At 34.2% G+C, this 20,243-nt stretch overlaps 1 protein-coding gene across 1 annotated transcript; it reads right to left on the reverse strand.

The window, feature by feature from the left end:
* Positions 1-1,219: 1,219 nt before the first annotated feature.
* Positions 1,220-3,876, reverse strand: LOC149544125 (uncharacterized). Its single transcript, XM_089796372.1, has 4 exons — positions 3,307-3,876; positions 2,593-3,204; positions 1,838-2,434; positions 1,220-1,712 (listed from the first exon to the last, which is right to left on the reverse strand). The coding sequence occupies exons 1-4, from the start codon at positions 3,813-3,815 to the stop codon at positions 1,634-1,636; spliced, it is 1,797 nt and encodes a 598-aa protein (XP_089652498.1). The 5' UTR covers positions 3,816-3,876; the 3' UTR covers positions 1,220-1,633.
* Positions 3,877-20,243: the final 16,367 nt, after the last annotated feature.

Below are 20,243 nucleotides of genomic sequence, written 5' to 3' on the forward strand. Positions count from 1 at the left end.
ATATCAATAAATATGTTTGTGTGTTAAACCATTATCTTCTAGTCATTTTTTATAGCTCTATGTGTGGTCTATCTTGCCCTTCCTTCCCCCATTTTTCCAAATTTTTACACCCACATTTCACACTTCTGCTTAACATTTAATACACAATTTTTTTTAAGGAATAAGAAATTTCCAAAGTGCACAATATTAATACAATATAGTCCAACACTGAGGAAATTAAAGGATAACAAGTAGAAGGCCAAAACTTACCAAAAGAGAAAACATAATGGGTTTACATAAATTTGAGTCTACTATGTTCTAAATATGAAGGTTGTATTTCCCAATTACAAATAGTGTATGTGAAAAGACAGCCGACAACTTCCCATGCAACATTGAAAACTCTTACCACCTCGATATCAAATGAAGGAAGAATGCATTCAAGCTATCATAATGTCTGAATTAAGTCAACAAACTGTACATTTGACAACAATCTGAAAACTCTTCATTATGTTTAAATAGGTTTTGTACAACCTTCTTTTCCTCAAAAATGTAATTGATGAACTTTGAAGATATTCAGATTCGCACTAGAATATTCAAATCTTGGGAAAGAAGTTATTTCTTTAGTTTTCTATTGTTTTTCTTTTTTATCGATCATTGAAAAGTTTTTTTCAGTTTTCTACTATTTTTCCCTCTTAAATTGTTATTGTACAATTATTTACATTTATAATTTTGTTTAAGATGTAAGGCATATTGTGTTTGCACTTGTTCATTCTCTATGCCCATCTAAATCAAGTCTAGAGATATATCAATTTCTAATATATATTTTTTAAATATTATAATTTGATACTTACATGTGATGACGAGTGACTTCATAGATTACTTATTAACTATTTTAATCAGATTAGTTAAGATGTGCACTGGTCTGATTGTTATATTATTATTTTATTAGTAATCTTATTTTAGAAGAGTTAATTTCATTTAATTCAATTATTTTAGAAACTAGTTATATTATTAGAATTATCCCTAATATTTGAAAAATCTCAGATTTATTTTCAAAATTATATAATATAAATTAAGTGAAGAAAATAATATTCAAGTGTAATTTATCTACTACCATCACACAGTATTTAAACATAAATTAATTAATTTTATTTTTCAGACTCACCAAAATATAATGATTTTATCCAAAATCTATTGTTGTTTTCTATCAAAAAAATATATAAATCTTAAATAACAAATATTAAAATTTTCAAAAAAAAATCCTTTTTATTTTATATATTTTGAAATTTGAAAAAAATAACCACATTCCAAACCATCTGATTCAATCGAATCTGTGGGTCACAAATCCTTCTTTTCTTAGAAGGCAACAGGGCATCCAGTTGGTCAAACATGATCAACATCATGCAGAGCTATGACTGCCTGAGAAGATGTCTAGCAGCTTACAAGAATCGTCCTACCCATTTCTATATTGTCAACTGCCATACCTCCAAAGCCAAGATGTCTGGCAGCAGCATCTCTAACATCGAATAAAAAAGCTACATTTCTCTTATAACTTTTTACCTTTATTTGGTACGTTTTGTAGGCTTCTGGCATATTGAAGTGTGCTTATTTCAGAGTCCTATACAACTGCATCTACGCTCAGTCTCACCGGATGTTATGCGGCCACCGGTGGTCCCTCTCTAACCTCTGTCCCCACAAGATGAGCGATATGCTCGAGCAGCTTGCCCTCGTCTCTACACAGGCAAACATAACATTGAATAAAAATTAGGCTGTCACAGTTGACCTTATTCTGAGAAGATATAAAAGAATTTTGCAGAGGATGCATTGATAAATTATAGGTTAAGTAATTAATACTTACTCCTTGCTCTTAACGATGTTGCCAACATTAAATGAAACATTGTAAAGCGCCTCCTTCCACGCCGAAATCTTTTCCGAAGCATATTTTTGATTCTTTACATGCCGATCAATTGCATGAGCATAGACTCCTTTAGCATCCCGGATATCTCCTGGCTCAATATAGTAGAAAATAGGAACAATTCTAGCGCCTGTCTCGAGCATAAGTGTCAGCTCTGACAAACACCAGGAGGATTCTGCATATCTCTTGGAAAATATAGCTATATGAATCTTAGCACTGCTTATTGCTTCTTCTGTTACACTAGATAGGTGATCCCCCAATCTAAGCTCTTCTGTATCCAAGAACACCTTCAGTCCCATGTCCTTTAGCCTGTTATAGATAGGTTCGGCCAGTGAACGCTTAACATCAGGACCTCGATGATTAATGTATACATCATAGCGGACATCTCTCGTAGGCCTTGCGTATGTTCCACGAGAAAGAAATGCCAATTTAACCCGTGGGTGAATGCTTGAACGAGTGTTATCTAATGAGAATTCTTGAGCCTCTTTACCTTCCTTCGTTACCAAATCCGCCATCTTCTTCATGAGCATGTCCTCGTCTCTGACATATTCAACAAGAAAGGAAACAAAATAAACTTCAGAGTTTTAAGATATCGAGAAAAGAAGTCTATGGGCCTGAAAATTAGGAAGGAAAACATGCAAATAATGTATCAACAAGAACTTGTGTTAACTGCTTGGATTCGAGTAATCGATACTTACTCCTTGCTATTCACGATATAACCCCTATAGTACGAAGCATTGAGAAGTGCTTCCTTCCACTCCCCCAGCTTTTCTGGGTTATGTCTACCCTTGTCTTGGTGCCGCCCAAATGCCTCACCATAGCTTCCCTTTCCATGTTTTATTTCATAAGGCCAAACACGGTAAAAAATGGGAACAAAAATACTGTCTTCTCTTCCGCTAATCAACGACAGCTCTCGCAAACACCACTTGGACGATGCGTAGTCCTCTGAAAATATAGCTATGTTAAGCCAAGTACTCTTTATTACTTGTTCTAGTACACTAGGAAAGTGACCCCCCCACGTAAGCTCTTCTGAATCCAGAAAAACCTTCAGTCCCATTTCCGTGAGCATTTTATACATAGCTGTGGCGAGTGTGTGTTTAACATCAGGACCGCGATGGTTAATAAATACATCATAGTTAAGCTTTTTCACAAGCATTATCGATCCACCCGAAGAAGATGCAGTGGCTGCAAATTCTTCACCCTGTTGTTGGATGCTTGAAATAGTCTTAGCCGGTCTTACAAGTTCTTGCCACATTTTTCCCTCTTTCGCTACCCACTCTGTAATTGTCTTCAGCAGCATGTCTTCGTCCCTGGACACAATCAACAACGAAGAAAACAGAGTACACGTCACAATTTATAGGGATATGAAAAAGAAATCGATGAGTGTGTTTGTTGTAGAGATGGGTACTTACTCCTTGCTCTCAACGACCTGACCTATATAATGTGAAACACTGTAAAGCGCTTTCTTCCACTCCTTCACTTTCTCTGAGTCGCGTTCAAGCTTGTCTGGGTCAAATGCATAGCCTCCTTTTACATAGCGTACATCATCAGGGTTAACACGGCAGAAAATGGGAACAATTTTAGTGCCTAATTTACCCCTGTTGTGCATGGATGACAGCTCTTCTAAGCACCGGTCGGACTGTGCATAGCCCTCTGAAAATATTGGAATATAAAACCACGCACTCTTAAAAGCTGCTTCTACTTCTTCATCCCCCAAATCGAGTTCTTCCGAATTCAGAAAAACCTTCAGTCCCAACGCATGAAGCTCTTTATAAATTGCTCCGCCCAGAGGATGTTTAAAATGATTGATAAATACATCATAACGCGGGAAATCTTTCACAGGCATCGTTGATGGTGGAAAATCCTCAGAGTGTTGGCAATTTAACCGAACACCACTGTGCGAGTTAGAAGCAGATGCCATGAAATTAGATTTAAGCGGACAGAACAAAGGTTGAAAAAAGGGACGTTCAAAGAGAAAAGGAGTGGGTGCATATAAAAAATCAGGGGAGGGATAAGTAATGAGAAATAAAAGTGGGACTAAACGCGTAGACTGCGTGTATTCGTTGAGGTAACGCATCAGAGTCTAAGAGAGAGTGACAGCTGGCCTTTTCGTACTCCTTCGGCCTTCTTCTAACTTTGGCGTTTCTCCCGGTGGGCCGAAGCTATTGCGTAATTCCCAAACCTTCCTTTTCCTAAGCAACCTCGAAGCGGGCACCTTCAGTAAGACAATAGGCCAATGTCTATGCTGGCAGGAGGACGACAATTTCCTGTTTCTAGTAATTTAATTAAAAAATAATATAGAACTGTATCTTAATATTAAATTTTAAGTCAATGGGCCCTTGGACTATTGGTGAAGTTAAATGGCTCACAAAGATTCCACTAGAGATCAAATCTTGCTGAGTGCAAGGCTCTGACACCATAAGGGATGAGGTTGGGATTGTGCCCTAGGAGATGTTGACAACCTGGATGCCCCTCAGTCCTTGGCTCTAAGCCAAAGAGGTTTCAGGCAGCCCGTATCATGTTCCTAAAACTTCAAGTGGTAGCCTTTGCTAGTTGGTAGCTCGCAAGCCTTGTGCTTCGCTGGGTTGCCTCGGAGGTCTAAACTTTCCATCAAATTTATTTTTAAAAATTTTTAAAAATAATTTAAATTTAACTAAAAAATATGTTTTGATGCTGACATAGACATTGTGGTAGAAGAGCCCTCCTACTACTAGTTTTGTGATAGATAATTTTTAATTATTGTTTTTAAAGAGTTCAAAAAAAGATGACATGTAGATAATGCATGTACATTTACTAATAGTTAAAAGATGATATGTAGATAATGCATGTACATTTACCGATAGTTGATCATTTTTAACTTTCTTGGTTGCTGCTTGTTTCATTTGTGCTATGGCTTTTGGGAGGTGAACATAATAGGTACCTTGAGCATTCAAACGTAGCATTTTTAAGATCTAATTATCTACATTGAATTCAATAGATCATTTTTAAATTGAATTGGACATGCCAATAATTGTCCAAATCTATTTTGGCTAAAGCCTAGATTGTTTATTATTCATTTACTATTATTGTTAAGATTAAATATTATTTGTTAATCTTGAGTAGATTTGAACCACACACCCCCAAATGAAATGCTCAAAATTTATTTTTGTGTTGTAGGCTCTTGTTGACAAATGTGATTCTTATTAATATTAATAAAATCTTATTAAAATTTGATAATTAACTTATGAAAATTAAAATTAATCTGTAAGTTGCTAGCATTCAAAGTCAACGTGCTATTATATTTAACTTAATATATAAAAAATACTATAAATATTCAAAAATATATTTATGTCAATGAGCCCTTAGTCTATTGGTGAAGTTAAATGGCTCACAAAGATCCCACCTATGATAAAGTCTTTCTAAGTGCAAGGTTCCGAAATCAAAAGGGATGAGGTCAAGATCGTGCCTCGTGTGATTTTGACGGCGTGGATGTCTCTCAATTCTTAGGGTCTAAGCTAAAGAGGTGCATGTGTGAGCATGTATTAGCTTCTTAAACCCTCCATCAAAAAAGAAGATTTAGAATTATATATCAATATTATTAGTATATTTAAATGTATTTATTCTCATTTATTTTTATTTTTATATTTTAAAGGTGCTTGAGCTAGTTTTAAATATTATTAAATGTTATTCACATATATTTGGTCTATTATGACTAAACATTTATTTATATTACTTCTACTTTATATCATCTTGGGGCAATCATCTATGTGTAGGACCAACATTGCATCCATAGATCTACTTGTTAGATTTTTTAAAAAAAAGTATAATTCAATTATTTCTAATCTATTACGGTAGTTGTTATAAAACCACATTATTTGTTGGTATTATTGAATTTAAAGATATTATATATTACATTCAAGTCACGTATATTGACATTCACATGCATAATTGAAAATAATTTATAATTAGGAATATTTCACTTATCTTTAATTATATTAGTTCTTATCTTTAATGATGTCAATAAAGAGCGATTCCCTAAAAATTGGACAACTAGCATAGTTATCCCTCTCCACAAAAGTAGTGAGATAAATAATCCATCAAATTATTGCACTATTATGATTAACCCCTGTTTTAAAAGCTCTTTGGTAGCATAGTGGAATTTAAGATCAACAAATGGGTTGAATCAGAAGGTAAAAGAGCTAAGGGGCAGGCAAGGTTTAGACCAAAATTCTCCACTGTTGACCATGGGGTTACACTAAGATTCTTGGTTTAAAAATGTTTTGGAATACGTAGGGTAAGGCCTTTTGTTTCTTTGTTAACTTTAAAAAGGCCTTTGACACAATGCGACATGACAAACTCTGGCTTGCAATGGAAAAGTTAAAAATTCCTACCAAACTTATAGTTGTGACACATAAACTATATGAGTAGGTCTTTGCTTAATTAGAACTATGAAAGGGATGTTACAGAGCCTTGGTAGTGATATAGGAGTCAAACAAGGGTGCCCCCTCTCACCATCCTTGTTTGTGTTATATATTGATAAATTAGGTGAATGTTTAGATAAGGACAATGGTGATGGGGTTCAACTAGCTAAGTATGTGATTAACTTGTTTTTATATGTTGATGACCTTATTTTAATTGCTAAAAAAATGGATTGTCTGAGGAAACACTTGAAGGCACTTGAGGCCTTTTATCAAGTGGTTGGGATGCATGTGACTACTACCAAAACTGAAGTGGTGATTTTCTGTTTGAAAAGAAATAAGAGGTAGTGAAAACACTTTCATTTTCAATGGAAACCCATTAGAGATTGTGGATGAGTACAAGTACTTTTGAATTGACTTCAACAAAAAACTCAATTGGGAAACATGTAGCTCATAAAAAGAATTCAAGAAGGATTGAAAGCATTATACACTTTATAAAATAAATGTAGGAATGCGAAATTATGTGATTCAAAAATTAAAAAGGTGCTCTTTGGTTTGTTAGTTACTCAGGTAAGCCTTTATGGGTGTGAGATTTGGGGCAGCAACATGTCTAATCAAAAATCGTGACAAGCAAAAAAAATTCAAAAACACTTATTCATTAGTAGTCTCAAAATTAAAATAATGGTTCCCTATGAGATCTTATTGGTGAAAATGGGCATTTTCCCTTTGGAGGCCTTGTAGATGATTTGATTAGTATTCTATTTAAAGAAGGCCCAAAGAATGGAAAATTGTCATTGGGCTAAGTTTAACACAAAAGAAAGGTTGGATAGAAGAAATAACACGAGGATGAATAAAAATGTTAAATGGATGGAAAAATAGAATCTTAGTATGCATGAATACCCAAACTAAAAATGCTAGAATTAAAAATTCATGAAGGAAAAATTTAGGTGTCACATAATCAAAACAAAATGGGTGCAAATGAGACTACTATATCAAAGAATTTAACCTGATGCGAGCCCATTAGGAGAAAGCATATATATGAGAAAATATCAAATGTAGAGCTAAAATGCTCATAACACTACTTAGGACAACCTCTCATCATTTGAGATGTGGAACATGTAGATGGAGGATACCCAAGGAAGAATGTGAGGAGAGAGTTTGTATTTTCTGCAATATAGGAGTGGCGGAGCCCAAACAACACTTTCTCATGGAATGCCCATCATACAACAGTACTCGCTTCAACTATAAGGATATACTAGAAATAGACAATTTAGGTACTCTTTTTGAGGAAACAAAATTGGACATGACAACAAATTTAGTGGTCAACATTCATTATCAAAGGCCGGTCTTACAGAAGCAACTTCAAAAGATCTAATATTCTTGCATGCTTTATCTTAAAGGGATTCTTGTTTTTTGTCTAATGGGTACCATAAACTTCTTTGACCTCACAGATATTATTAACTTCATTCATTCACTAAATTCATTTATTCACCTTAAACATATATTTGATTTTCATTGCAATAGTAGTGTTGGTCGTAAATCTACAAGATGTGACCATAGTGTTCTATTTCATCACCAATCTTTATAATAAAGCAATCGTTTATAAATTTTATTATTCAAAGAGTAGAGGCATACAAATTCTTGTTAGAGTATTTAAGGATAATTAGGGAAAATCATACACCGTGAGAAAAGACTTGCAACCATCATACAATTCCCAGACAATTATAGTCAATTTCTAGATTCAAACATACTGCTAGAACTAAACTAGCACGACAGCTGTGCTAGCTTTTCAACTGACATAGAAAAGGAATCTCGACCAAATTGTAACTGATATATTCCTATTCACATAATCAATTTCATAGTTGGTTTGAGAGAAAATAATATACTTTAACTTAACTAGCTCGACATGCATGCTAACTTTTACTACACCAACAAAATTTTGTGGAATAAGAAGCAAAAGACCAAAAGCATGAGAACAGTAGTTTGAAAATTATAGTGTGCTGAACTTAGATTTTTTGTATACTTTTTTAAGTGGATCCCAATGTCCATAGTTTGATAAAATAAGAGTACACTTCCATTTAAATAGGTAAAGCATGTGCTACAATCAAGGAATATTGTGAAACATAGTACTATAGGTAATTAGTTTTCTAGTCTAATCAAATAAAGACAACAATTCACAAAATTTTCTTTTTATTCCCTTCTTATTGCCTTCCAACTTCTTTACAAGATGTCATAGTGAAATTTTCATATGGGCCAATACATTCACATCCTCTTAATTTGATTATATAGTGATAATTAATTTAATTTAAAAAAAATAAATCTACTTCTTTTTTTTTTACTACTAATTGTACATTACTATGTTATGGTATGGTGAAGTGTTGTGAAAAGTTGACCAAACTAAATTTTGGTGTATCATTTTATATATTTGTGTAATACATTAATTGAATTGATATGTCATTTATCAAATGATATTTATTTTAACAAAAAAATATCATATTGGAGATGAGGCAACTTCAAATTAACCTCTTGGATTCGAAGCATTGCTCAAACAAAACTTTAGAGATAAGAAGGTAATCATGCTCAATTACCAATATGTTCATGTTGTATTTTCAATATGGAGGGAGGAGAATGGAGGGAAGAGAGAGCAATTTCAAGAGGGAGAGAGGAGTATAGAAAATAGAAATAAAATTTTAGATGGAGATGAAGAGTGTCTGTGTATGTGTATTGGGGGGGGGAGAGAGAGAGAGAGAGAGAGAGAGAGAGATCATGGGATATATGAAGAGGGAGAAGGGAACATATAAGAAAATATAAATGAAGAGAGGAAGAGATATAAAGAGGGTGAGATAGATATATATATATATATATATTTGAGAAGATATGAATATATATATATATATATATATATATAGAGAGAGAGAGAGAGAGAGAGAGAGAGAGAGAGAGAGAGAGAGAGAGAGTGGGTGTTGCACACATTGCATAATATTGTTATATTGTATTGCTTTATTTTATTATGTAATGTTGCACATAGATGGACATGCAACATGTAAAGATTCCCATAGGATATACTTGATGAATTGTATTATAGCATTGTGATAATATATTATGTAATTATTTAATGTTGCAGAAAAGAATTAAATTTCCAATATTAAATGTGAGGTCAATGGATTAGATAGCACATGTTTTTAGCACATGGTTTATATAATATCACTTAGTGGTTTTGTGAGAATTGTTACTATGTAAGTAGCCATAAGGGTAGTTGTTGTGAGAGTAAAGGAGAATAAGAAGGCAAAAAGGGAAAGAGTTGAGTAGGACAAGGTTAGATAGGTTAGCCAAGGGAGCATTTGTGAAGGTTGGAAGTATGGCATGGGATGCATAGATTCATGCTTGTTCACATAGATTTTTAGGTGGTTGCTATGGCTTTTAAGGCTTCCATGGTTATATTGAAATGGTATTTTTTGAATAATACATGGTGATGGATGCTTTGGGAGGCTAGGTTTTTCCCTCAATGAGGGTTTTCGAGGGTATATCTTGTGTCAAAATTTTGTGGGTATGTTGTCTACTCTCTTACATGTGGATTTTCATCATATATTTGTTTCAAATCTATTATGGGTTATGAAGAAATGATTATATCATTTCTTGCAAGTTTCCCTGCAAGTGGTATTAGAGCTATGGTTTTATTGTAGTAACCCTAGATTGAATCCATGGGAATGCATGAGAAGATAAAAGAGAGGGCAAGATATATGAGTGATTTATTGTAGATCTGAGGATTTTGGGTTTTTTGTTTTGATGGGATGTTGGCTGATTTTGGGCATGTGAAATTGTTGGACAAAAGGATTTTTCAGATGTTTCATTTTAAATGTGGGTTTTAGGGGGGAGCTTGCGAAAATGACCTCCTGGGTAAAAACAGAAGAAGTAGTTATATTTCAATAGATGAAGTAGTTATATTTCATTACTTTGATATTTTGCTTATATATCTATAGTACTTTGACATACACATGTACAACTTACATACATGTTAGTCTCATTACTTATTACTTATTCAACACACACACACACACAGACACACACACACACACATACACACACACATTTCTTTTCTGTTTACATTGCTTTAAGTGTTTATTCAATATATTTACATTTTTTTGACATTTCTTTAAGTGTATAAATATAGATATAATGTTTTAATTTCTTTAGATGAAATAGTTATATGTAGTTGCATAATTCTTATGTGTCATGTATATGCATGTGTATATTTCTTATGTGTACATTGATAGATAGGTTTTTTATTCATATGAATATTTGAAATTTTTATATTCTTTCCTTTTTAAATATGTGTACGTTTATATATGTAAATGTAGAACTTAATTGTAAATTTAGCAAATGCAAATATATCTAAAATATTTTGTATAAAAATTTACAAAACACATGTACATTTAAAATATATTTTTATAAATATATAGAACATGTAAATTTGTTACACATTAACAATTGTCTAAAAATATTGTATAAAGATTTCAAAAACATGTGTCCACATTTATGTAAAAGATATTCTATAAATTTTGAAAATATGAATGCAAATATCAAATATATCAACTATAAATGTAAATATCAAATATATCAAATACCTATAAACATGGTCACATAACTCACACAAATATCAAATATGTCAACTATAAATGTAAATGATCAGATAACACATGAAAATATCAAATATGTCTATTATAAATATAAATGGTTAGATAACTCATACAAATATTAAATATCTCAAATATGAGTGCGTTGTAAATGTAAAATGTCCCATATCTATAAATCTAAATGGTATCATCATAAATGAATATCAAACATCTAAAACATATGAACCAAACTCATGTATATGACATATATAAATATCAAACACAATCCTATCGCGTTCCACAATGTGATCGATTGAGACAAGACCTCAAAACCTATGTGAAATATAGTAACAAATGTATCATGACCATGTGTATATATTCAATACTAAATACTAACATATGCACAATCAAATTTACCTATGATTCAAGATGACTGGGGTTGATAGGAATATCTCCATCTCCACCCTCGTGAGTTGAAGATGCAACCTGTAAGCAATAGAAGAAAAAAATATGTCACAACTTAAAATTTACTAAATTGAATAATATTATATTTAAAAATAAATAGAATATCTGTAGAGAATTAAATAGACATGTTTTTAAAGTTTTACCTGTGTCTCTTCTTGCACATTATTTGTAGGTGTCTGCAAGTCCCCATATGACATCGTCATCGTAAATATATGTCTACCTATGTCACTTAGGTCATATCTGCAATGTCAACCATAGGATCTGTGAGCATATATGTGAACAATGATCATCATGGTGGGTAAGAACCTACCTCAATAAGGGGCTGGCATCCTCCTCAACTATGGTTTGTGGTGGAGTTGTAGCTACAAATGTATGTCCTCCTTCCCTTGACCACCCTATTCCTCTGATCTACCATTGATGATACCAGTCACATATAATGGCACTGCACTAAGAGGTCATCCAGTCAACAACTAAATAGCTCAATAGGCTAAAAGAAGATTAGTAGAAAAATATGTAGTCATATCCCTCAAATGGTCTACTAAAGACTTTGTTGCCAAGTTTTAGTCTTCCCCTTTTAAAGCTTGATGTCATTGGTTAAAGTGAGTAAGAGGTGTCTAGGTCTATTTTAAATTACTTAATTGTCATCTTTCCCAAAGCACTCTACTACCTACATTTCTCAGTGTTAGGTGATTTAGGTATGGTTGGGGTGTGATATTGCATCCTCTTGATGAGAAGTAAGTGATTTGAATTCCATTCTCTACTATCCTACACTAGTATTTCACATCTCATGGATTCTAAGCTATTGATTTGATTTCCCCTTTGAGAAAACTACACCAACAATGAATCCAAAGGTTGGAGCCATGGAAAGTGATTAAAAGGGAAGTGAATGTGCTTTTTCCAATATTGAAGGACTTACGAAGCTATGGATAGAGGCCAGGGTGATTCTTATTTAGATTTTTGGAAATAAGATCAAATTTTTCTTAGAAATGCAGGTTTTTGTTTTCATTACTGCATATTCATGGAAATGTACCCATTTTATTCTATTTCTGAAGCCTCACGAACCTCAGCCAAATCTTAATTCAAATAATCAAATAATGTGAGCATAATAATTTAATTATTCATAATTATTAAGGTGTTCTTGAGATCTTTCTTCAAGCCCATCATATCATAATTAAAAGTTGAATACTATTTGTTGTACCTCAGTCCAAAAATGTTGCTGAGAAAGGAGTTTTCCACCCAAATGTATAAAAAGGGGTTGTTTTTCTATGATCTTTGAATATAGAAAGTTTATTTACCACAAAGTTTTGGATATCCTTCATAGATGCCCAAAAGATACTTCTGGAGAAGTAGGTATTGAACATGCAAACCCATTATGGAGAAAAAGCAGTGTTAAAATCCTTTGGTAGAAAGTGGAAGAACATAGTGCACAAACTAGAAAAAGGATTACTCCTTGTGCTACAATTTTGAATAAAAGGAAAACAACTTTACAGAAAAGATAAGTGTTTCCTTTCTCTCCCACATATGCAAATATTGTAAAGATATCTTCATTCCAGATTCTGAAGAAAAATGAGGCACTTCCCTCAAAGCTAAGTATTTATGTTATTCAATGAATTTTAGTCATATCACTTTACTTTAAGTGAAGTGTGAGTTCTTTCGAGAACTTAATATTTTAAGTGCAAATTAACAGAAGTTTAAATAGTTGTTACTCATGGAATTAAATGAAAAATCTAGTTGTTATAATTGTTGTCTGAAATTAATTTCATTTGTGTAGCACTAATATTCTAATTCCTTAAGGATATTTTAGTAGATTTGCAAGAAATTGGTTTCTACAAGTTTATTTAATGGCTATTTATCAAAAACTACATCCTATGCAATCATAGTGAATGGAAATCAGGGCTGCTAGTTAGTAAAGATTAATTGGCTTGGAAAGTGAGTTGAAAGATTGTACAGATACATCCTTCAAGTTCTATGACTTGGGTGATCTGCATAGGAGGTTAAATTCCCAACCCATTCACCCAATCACTCTGAAACTCAAAGAGAGTGGATTAGTAGAGGCAACTGGCTTTCGAAAGGTAGTTCATGCACCTGAGTTAGGAAAGGAGTGCATAGAGGGATACAATCCAGAAATGATGCATATTCTATTTCCAAATAAATCCATTCCCTTGTGAAATTCATTTTGGGTCCTCCATGTCCATGTTTAATGACAAAAAGACCCTCGGATGGGAAGACATGTAGAGGACCTAGTTTGAGACTACTCACTTGAAGAAGAGAAAAATGTGAAAACTCAGTTTGGCATAAATCTAAAGTAAGAGATCATGGATATCCTCACACACATCAGAAAAATGAAGGTAAAAGAGGATATTTTGGAGTTCATCAACCATCATTTCTTCCTAGTACAAGAAATTTTTTTTGAGGATATGAAGATTGATTTGGCATAGATCATCTGCCATGAGCTTGCTTCCTGGTTGAATTCTACTAGAGGATTCAAGTAGTTCTATATGTCCTCCTATTTAATTTATGCTTTGGAAACACACCATTTGTGGCCTGGTCTCCCAAGTATCCTAAACTAGGATGAGCACACCAAGATCTATGAGTTTTATCCACATCTACAACTACAAAAAAGCTATGAGGAGTATGTAGTTGTCAATGATGCCTTTATATTGAGGTTGTGTCAAGAATTGCAAGGTTTCCTTAAGAGGAGATTCTCACCCAAGAAAATTTTGGCTATGAGCCAGTTTGGATGTTCGTTCATCTAGTTTCCAAGCTTCTCCTATTTGTGAATAGGAGCCTATGGTGGATTTCCCAAGAGATTGCCTAGATATCTAGAGGACAAGGTAGTTCTAGTTGAGCTATGGCGACAAATTCTGGAGGTGAACACCTTGTGTTAAAATGTTAAGAAAATTGTTGGGATTCCATTCCCTGTTATGGTAGGCTCATATTCATGTGCCTCCATATCAGATGCCTAGAACTTGGAAAAGAGTTTTGAAAGCAAGATCAAGTTGATAGACTATGAGGTGCTTAGGCCTCAATATGATCAAGTAGATTTTGTAAAGGATCATCTAAAGTTTGGATATGCCTATAGGCTTATCCTAGATATTGAATATTTTTGGTCTAGGTGTCTCGATGAGGATCAAACTTAGGATTGATTTTGGTCATGGCTAACTATTGATGAAATAAAGCTATATAATGATTCTGTGGATGTTTCTGATCTTGTAGATGATGGAGCCTACATGCACCCCACATCTTATGAGAAGATCAAGGGCACACCTATCTTGTCTACCCCACCTACTGAGCCAATCATTGATACAATGGAGGATCTCATGTGAGGGATAATTAAAAGAACAAAAAAATGGGTGTAGTGGACCTGGGTGAGGAAGAAAAGGATTAAAGTGGCCAGTTCAATAGATGGAGTATCAATAAGAGCTGCCTAATCAGCTATAGCTATGACCACGATGACCACTACAACAACATCTATTAGGTCATCAAAATCTAGTGGCTAGGGAAGAGACCGGCCTCTAGTGAAGAATGTACCACTTACTCCCACCTATAGAGTTGGCCCTCTTCCAAACTTTGGAAAGATGGGAGAGAAGGAAGAAGAAAATGACAAGGGGAAATAACAAAAGAAATTAGTTGCTAAGCCATCATCCCCTATTCAAGTCATCAATTTGGATGGCAATAAGAATCCCATGGATGACTAGGAACATGAAGCATCTCAACAAGGGGATACATTAGCCCTTTTGATAACCAAGGTAGCTTCCTTTCCTATTTCTTCCTAGAACAAACCAAGTCCATTGATTCTAAGGAAGTTGTTCGATCCATCTGCACTATGATCTTCTATCAATGTGTTCTCTATAGAGTCTTGTCTCAAAGAGACCATTAATAGAAAGAAGAGGAGATATGAGGATGTGGCCCCATCAAAAGACTTGATCACACAAGCCACCTCCTCTCAGCCATTAAAGAAAACTAAGAAGTAGGAGAAAATCACTGCATTATCTACAGATTCAATAACTTGCCATATGCTAGTTAAGATTGCAGTGCCTCAGAAAGAGGGAAGATTTCATGAGCTCTCAAAACATGATTTCCAAATTAAAACAATGGATCTTGGAATTCCAAATCATGACTCCATGGTGAACATGTGGAAGTCAACCAATGAAAGGATTGATGACAAGTTGGAGGAGCTAACAGTAGAGAAGGAGATATTGAAAAAATTTAATAGAGAGTTGGTAGAGTACATAAAATCCACACCTAGAAGTAGTTCTTCTAGTCAATTTGACCCAAATGTGGAAGAAAACAAGAACTCACTACTCAAGCTGCAGCAAGAGAGACAATTTGGGCAAGTAGGCAGAGCATGGGTAGATAGAATAAAGGCCCAGTATCCCCTATTGGTTGAGAATCTAGGGAGCTTGGTATTGGACTCTCACAAGCTTAAAGAGGTTGCCTCAGATCATCAAACAACCATACAAAAGGCAACAGATAATTTGTAGGAAGTTATAGATATAAAGACAAATGTGGCCATTGTTCATGGGATTCTAAAGACTGGCCAAGAGTCGCTGTTACACTAGATGCAATCCTTGGATTTTGTCATAGAAAAATTTGTGAGATTTGCAAGTGAACTCAAGGATGTGCACAACTTGGTGTAAAATATCATTGACAAGTTGTTTTGATACTTGAAGATCTTGTATACAGAGTCCTTTGTATCTACTAATGGCAAGCTGGTGACATCAAAAGAATGAACTCCAAGTTCTTGGCATTTGTGGATGAAGCCGTTGAACCAATTAGCTTCCAAGTGGCCAAGATCAAAGAACTCTCAGTAGTCGATGTAGTTATAAAAAGGGAAATGGAGAAGTTCTAATCAAGAGTGGCTAGAATTGATGAACTTACAAAAATGCACGCTTATTAGATGATCAAAGCTAACAATATCCTCATCCCAAGTGTCGAAGAGCTAGACAAAGTAACTGAAGCTATGAAAGCATATGGGGCTAAATCAACTACTTCTAAGAAGGTATGATGATTACGATGCTTCTCCAGACATCTATCATTCTTCTCCTCTTCCTTCTTTTGTTGCCATTCTTGGCATTTTGCTAAATTTTTGTAACAAAAAATGATTTGAGCTTGTACTATTTTTAGGTTATTCTATTTAGAGATGCTATATTGAGTAGTCATCCAATGTAACTGACCATTTTGAGAAGGCCTATAAATATAATCTTCTAAGATGTAAATATGATCAACAAGATTTACTTTGGGAAAACCCCTATAGTTGGGACTACTGTGTGAGACTCTAAGTTCATTTTAAGATTCAGAGTGAATTTTATGGAATGGATGTGTGAATGTTGAAAGTTGAATGACTATGAATGAACTTGTCTTTCTTTCCTTCATTCAATAGATTGTATTCTTTACCCTCTTCAACATAAGCATTTCTTCTATTCACCATAGCCTATGTGCTTAGTTTAGTTCATTACACAATGAAGCTCAAAAATAATGTGGAAGAAGTTGAGGAATAGATAATTCGGGTATTCTCAACACATTGGCTAACTTTGTAATCTAGGAGTTACTTGTTTTACTATCTTTCTTTCTTCCCATTGTCATAGTTAGTCCTGCATGTTTCCATTGCTCTGCATTGTTAGTTTAAGTAGATTTCATACTATGAGTTAGTCCCCATTCTTTTCCTAAATTGTTTAAAAATGTTGAGAAACTTGGTTTTTGCCTCTTCTACACTCTAGCTAAGAGCATACTCCCAAAACCCAAAAGACAAATTCATTGCATATCTTGCACTCATAAGGGATATCTACCTTTCAATTCAAGGGTCTTTGATAGATTACTATACTAACCCATTTTTTTTGTTAACTTTTGTATTTTTCATAAGCCTTTGGGAAAGTAAAGAGTCAATGAATAAACTAATATATCAAGGAAGACAAACTATTAACCAACAAACTCCACAAAGATGTCTATTGGAGATGGGATGTCAACCTCATGATGCATATCATTAGCTAGCAATGATGCACCATCATGACCACCTATAGATGTAGGTCATGAGTGTGTCAAGTATTTGTGTACTCAATTAGTAAACATCTCATCCACTTGGGTTGCAATAGTGGTGATCCTTGCATACAGATCTCTACATGTATAATCTACCACTCTATCTCCAGCAGCAACTAACTCCAAACATTTTCGCATCACCAAAAGGATTGGACTAGTCAATAACCATTTATTAAAGGGTGCAAGAGCATTAGGATGTTTGAATTTATTTGAGAACCTACCTTGATCCTACCCAAAATTCTCAAGGATATTGGTGCAATCAATATCACGATGTAGACAAAATTCTGCAAATAATTGTTTGCAAAAATTTAAGGGGAACTCATCCTTTTGGGACCACATGTGATGTGTAGCCAACCAAAAAGGATATATGAAAGGAGCTACCAATATATTAGTACACCTTTTTGCATGGTAACCTCTAACCATTTTGAATGGTTGATAATGTGGGAACATACTCTTCACATTCTTCATTAACACCATCTCATCCATCTCTCTCCACCTCAAACCATCATTAACACTATGGGATAGAGTGTTATAAAATGTGTCCAAACTCAAACTATCATAAGGGTTAAAACCTTAGATAGTGTGCATTGTTCCGATCAGTTCATCTCTAATTGCAATCACCTTATCCCTATGTTTTAGGGTAGGTAAAGCCCGTAAGCTCTGATCAATATCATCAAGTGCACTCTATAAGCATTGAAGAGTCTCATTGAAAAGTGGTTTATTATCCTAGGTACTATCAGTGGATCTATGTGATGATCCACTTGTTGGAAATACAATAGGGAAAGTAAACTCTAGAAGATGGGGGGCTGGTTGAATTAATCATTCAAAACTTTAATCGTAAATTCATTCACCACACATGCATCTCACAATTGTACATGTAAACTAAAATATCTAGTTAAACATATTCATCGATAGTATGAAAGAAAATAACATTTAGCACATGTATGGCATGAGATATTTGGCTACCTAGAAACCTTACAATGAGAAGGTGAAACTGGGGTTGGGATGACACCCACAAATCTCCACTACTGCAGTAATAAAAATGTTTGATCACGAAACATGATCTATCTTGTGAAATTATACCCTATTAAAGGCTTACAATATTGTTAGATCTTACCCTGACTAACGAAGGGAAGGATGAAATAACTAGGGCCAAAGGCTCATCTAGCTATCTAAACCACCCTGCAAGAATTAACACAATGGAAGAAAACACAAAGAACAACAACCAAAAGAGGAAGAAGAGTAAAATACTTTTATTGTTTCATCAAAATATTTTCATATGTGCCAGGTTATAAAGCCTTCTGGGTTACAACCAAATACCAATACATTCACATTCAAAGATCCAACAACAAATTCACACTTTCCAGTTCTACTCTGCAATCTCTTCCAAAAAATTGCCTAACTCTAAGCCTAAATACTCTATATATACTTGTCAAAATGTCTTACAAATCATTCTAGAACATTACATAAGAAGAAGGTTGACCCAATAACGGTCTAGACACATCCCAAGAAAAGATCTTAACATAAATATTGTGATCGAAATAAATCCTGCAGTTTGGCTCACAAAAATCACATCCAAATGTTAACACTCAGCTAAATAGGAACACTCAACATATGAAGGGTCACTTAGCATACATTAGGTAACTTGGCACATGAAGAGTCACTTGGCATACATTGGGTAACTTGGCACCAACTGAGTGCTACAGTAACTCGGCACCAACTGAGTGTTATAGTAACTCAACACCAATTGAGTCCTAGAATAACTCAACACCAACTAAGTGCTATACTAACTTTGAACCACTTAGTGCTATAGTAATTTGGCACCAACTAAATGCTACCGTAACTTGGCACCAACTTGTAAAATGAACAAAAATGAGTAGGATAACAAGGTAACCCAGGATGCTCCTACATCAAACAACTGGAGTTGAAAGAAATGATTCTCCTGAATCATTAAGATGTCACAATCTGAGTTGAATCCAACTGAGAATGAGAAATTCATGAAGCATCTTCAATAGGCATGTTCTTCCACTTCACCAAATATTCATAGCAATCATTTTCTCTTGTGCTCTTGCCAACTCTCTGATCCAATATCTATTCAATTTCTTCAATCTGCTTATTAGGATAATCTTTTGATACAACAACTTCATCATCTAACTCATGATACTTATGCAAATCAGCAATATTGAATATATGATATATATCCATGTCATTAAGTAACTCAACTTTATAAGCATTACCACTATCAAACTTCTTCAAGATCTCACAAGGTCCAAATTTCCTCATCTTTAGCTTACTGTATGTTCCAACTGGGAATCTTCCTTTCTTCAAATGAACCATCATCTCCTCACCAACTTGAAAATCATGATGTCTTCTAAACTGATCAGCATTCTCCTTATACTTCTGATTATTTTGTTCCAACATCAACTTCACTTTCTTATATGTAAAGACTCCATAAAATGAGAAAATTCTTCTCCTACAACACTTCTCTTTTCTTCACTAACAACATCTCTTCAATCTAATACTCCTCTAGGCTTCATTCTAGTAACAATCTCAAAAGGTGTCTTCCCTATACTCCTATTCACAGAATTATTATATACAAATTTAGCCTTTTTCAATACCATCTCCCAATTACTTGGCTTATTCCCAACTATGTAAAACTAATCTTCAATTCAATAACCATCTTCTTCCACATAGTCTTCCAAAAATAACCAGAAAACTTACTATCTCTACAAAAAATAATGCTTCTTGGTAATCCATGCAATCTCACAATCTCTTTAAAGAAAAGTTCAATAACATGCTTAGCATCTGATGTCTTCTTACATGGTATGGAATGAGCCA

The sequence above is a fragment of the Cupressus sempervirens genome, chromosome 8 (genome assembly GCF_028749045.1).
Source record: "Cupressus sempervirens isolate cs-2001-9-10 chromosome 8, ASM2874904v1, whole genome shotgun sequence".
NCBI classification, from domain to species: Eukaryota; Viridiplantae; Streptophyta; class Pinopsida; order Cupressales; family Cupressaceae; genus Cupressus; species Cupressus sempervirens.

Excerpts from the sequence above, each read along its gene's own strand:
- LOC149544125 (XM_089796372.1), bottom strand. The coding sequence starts at position 3,815 with ATGGCATCTGCTTCTAACTCGCACAGTGGTGTTCGGTTAAATTGCCAA. Across the intron at positions 3,205-3,306 it reads CAGGTCGTTGAGAGCAAGGA|GGACGAAGACATGCTGCTGA; the intron begins GTAAGTACCCAT and ends GATTGTGTCCAG. Across the intron at positions 2,435-2,592 it reads TATATCGTGAATAGCAAGGA|AGACGAGGACATGCTCATGA; the intron begins GTAAGTATCGAT and ends TGAATATGTCAG.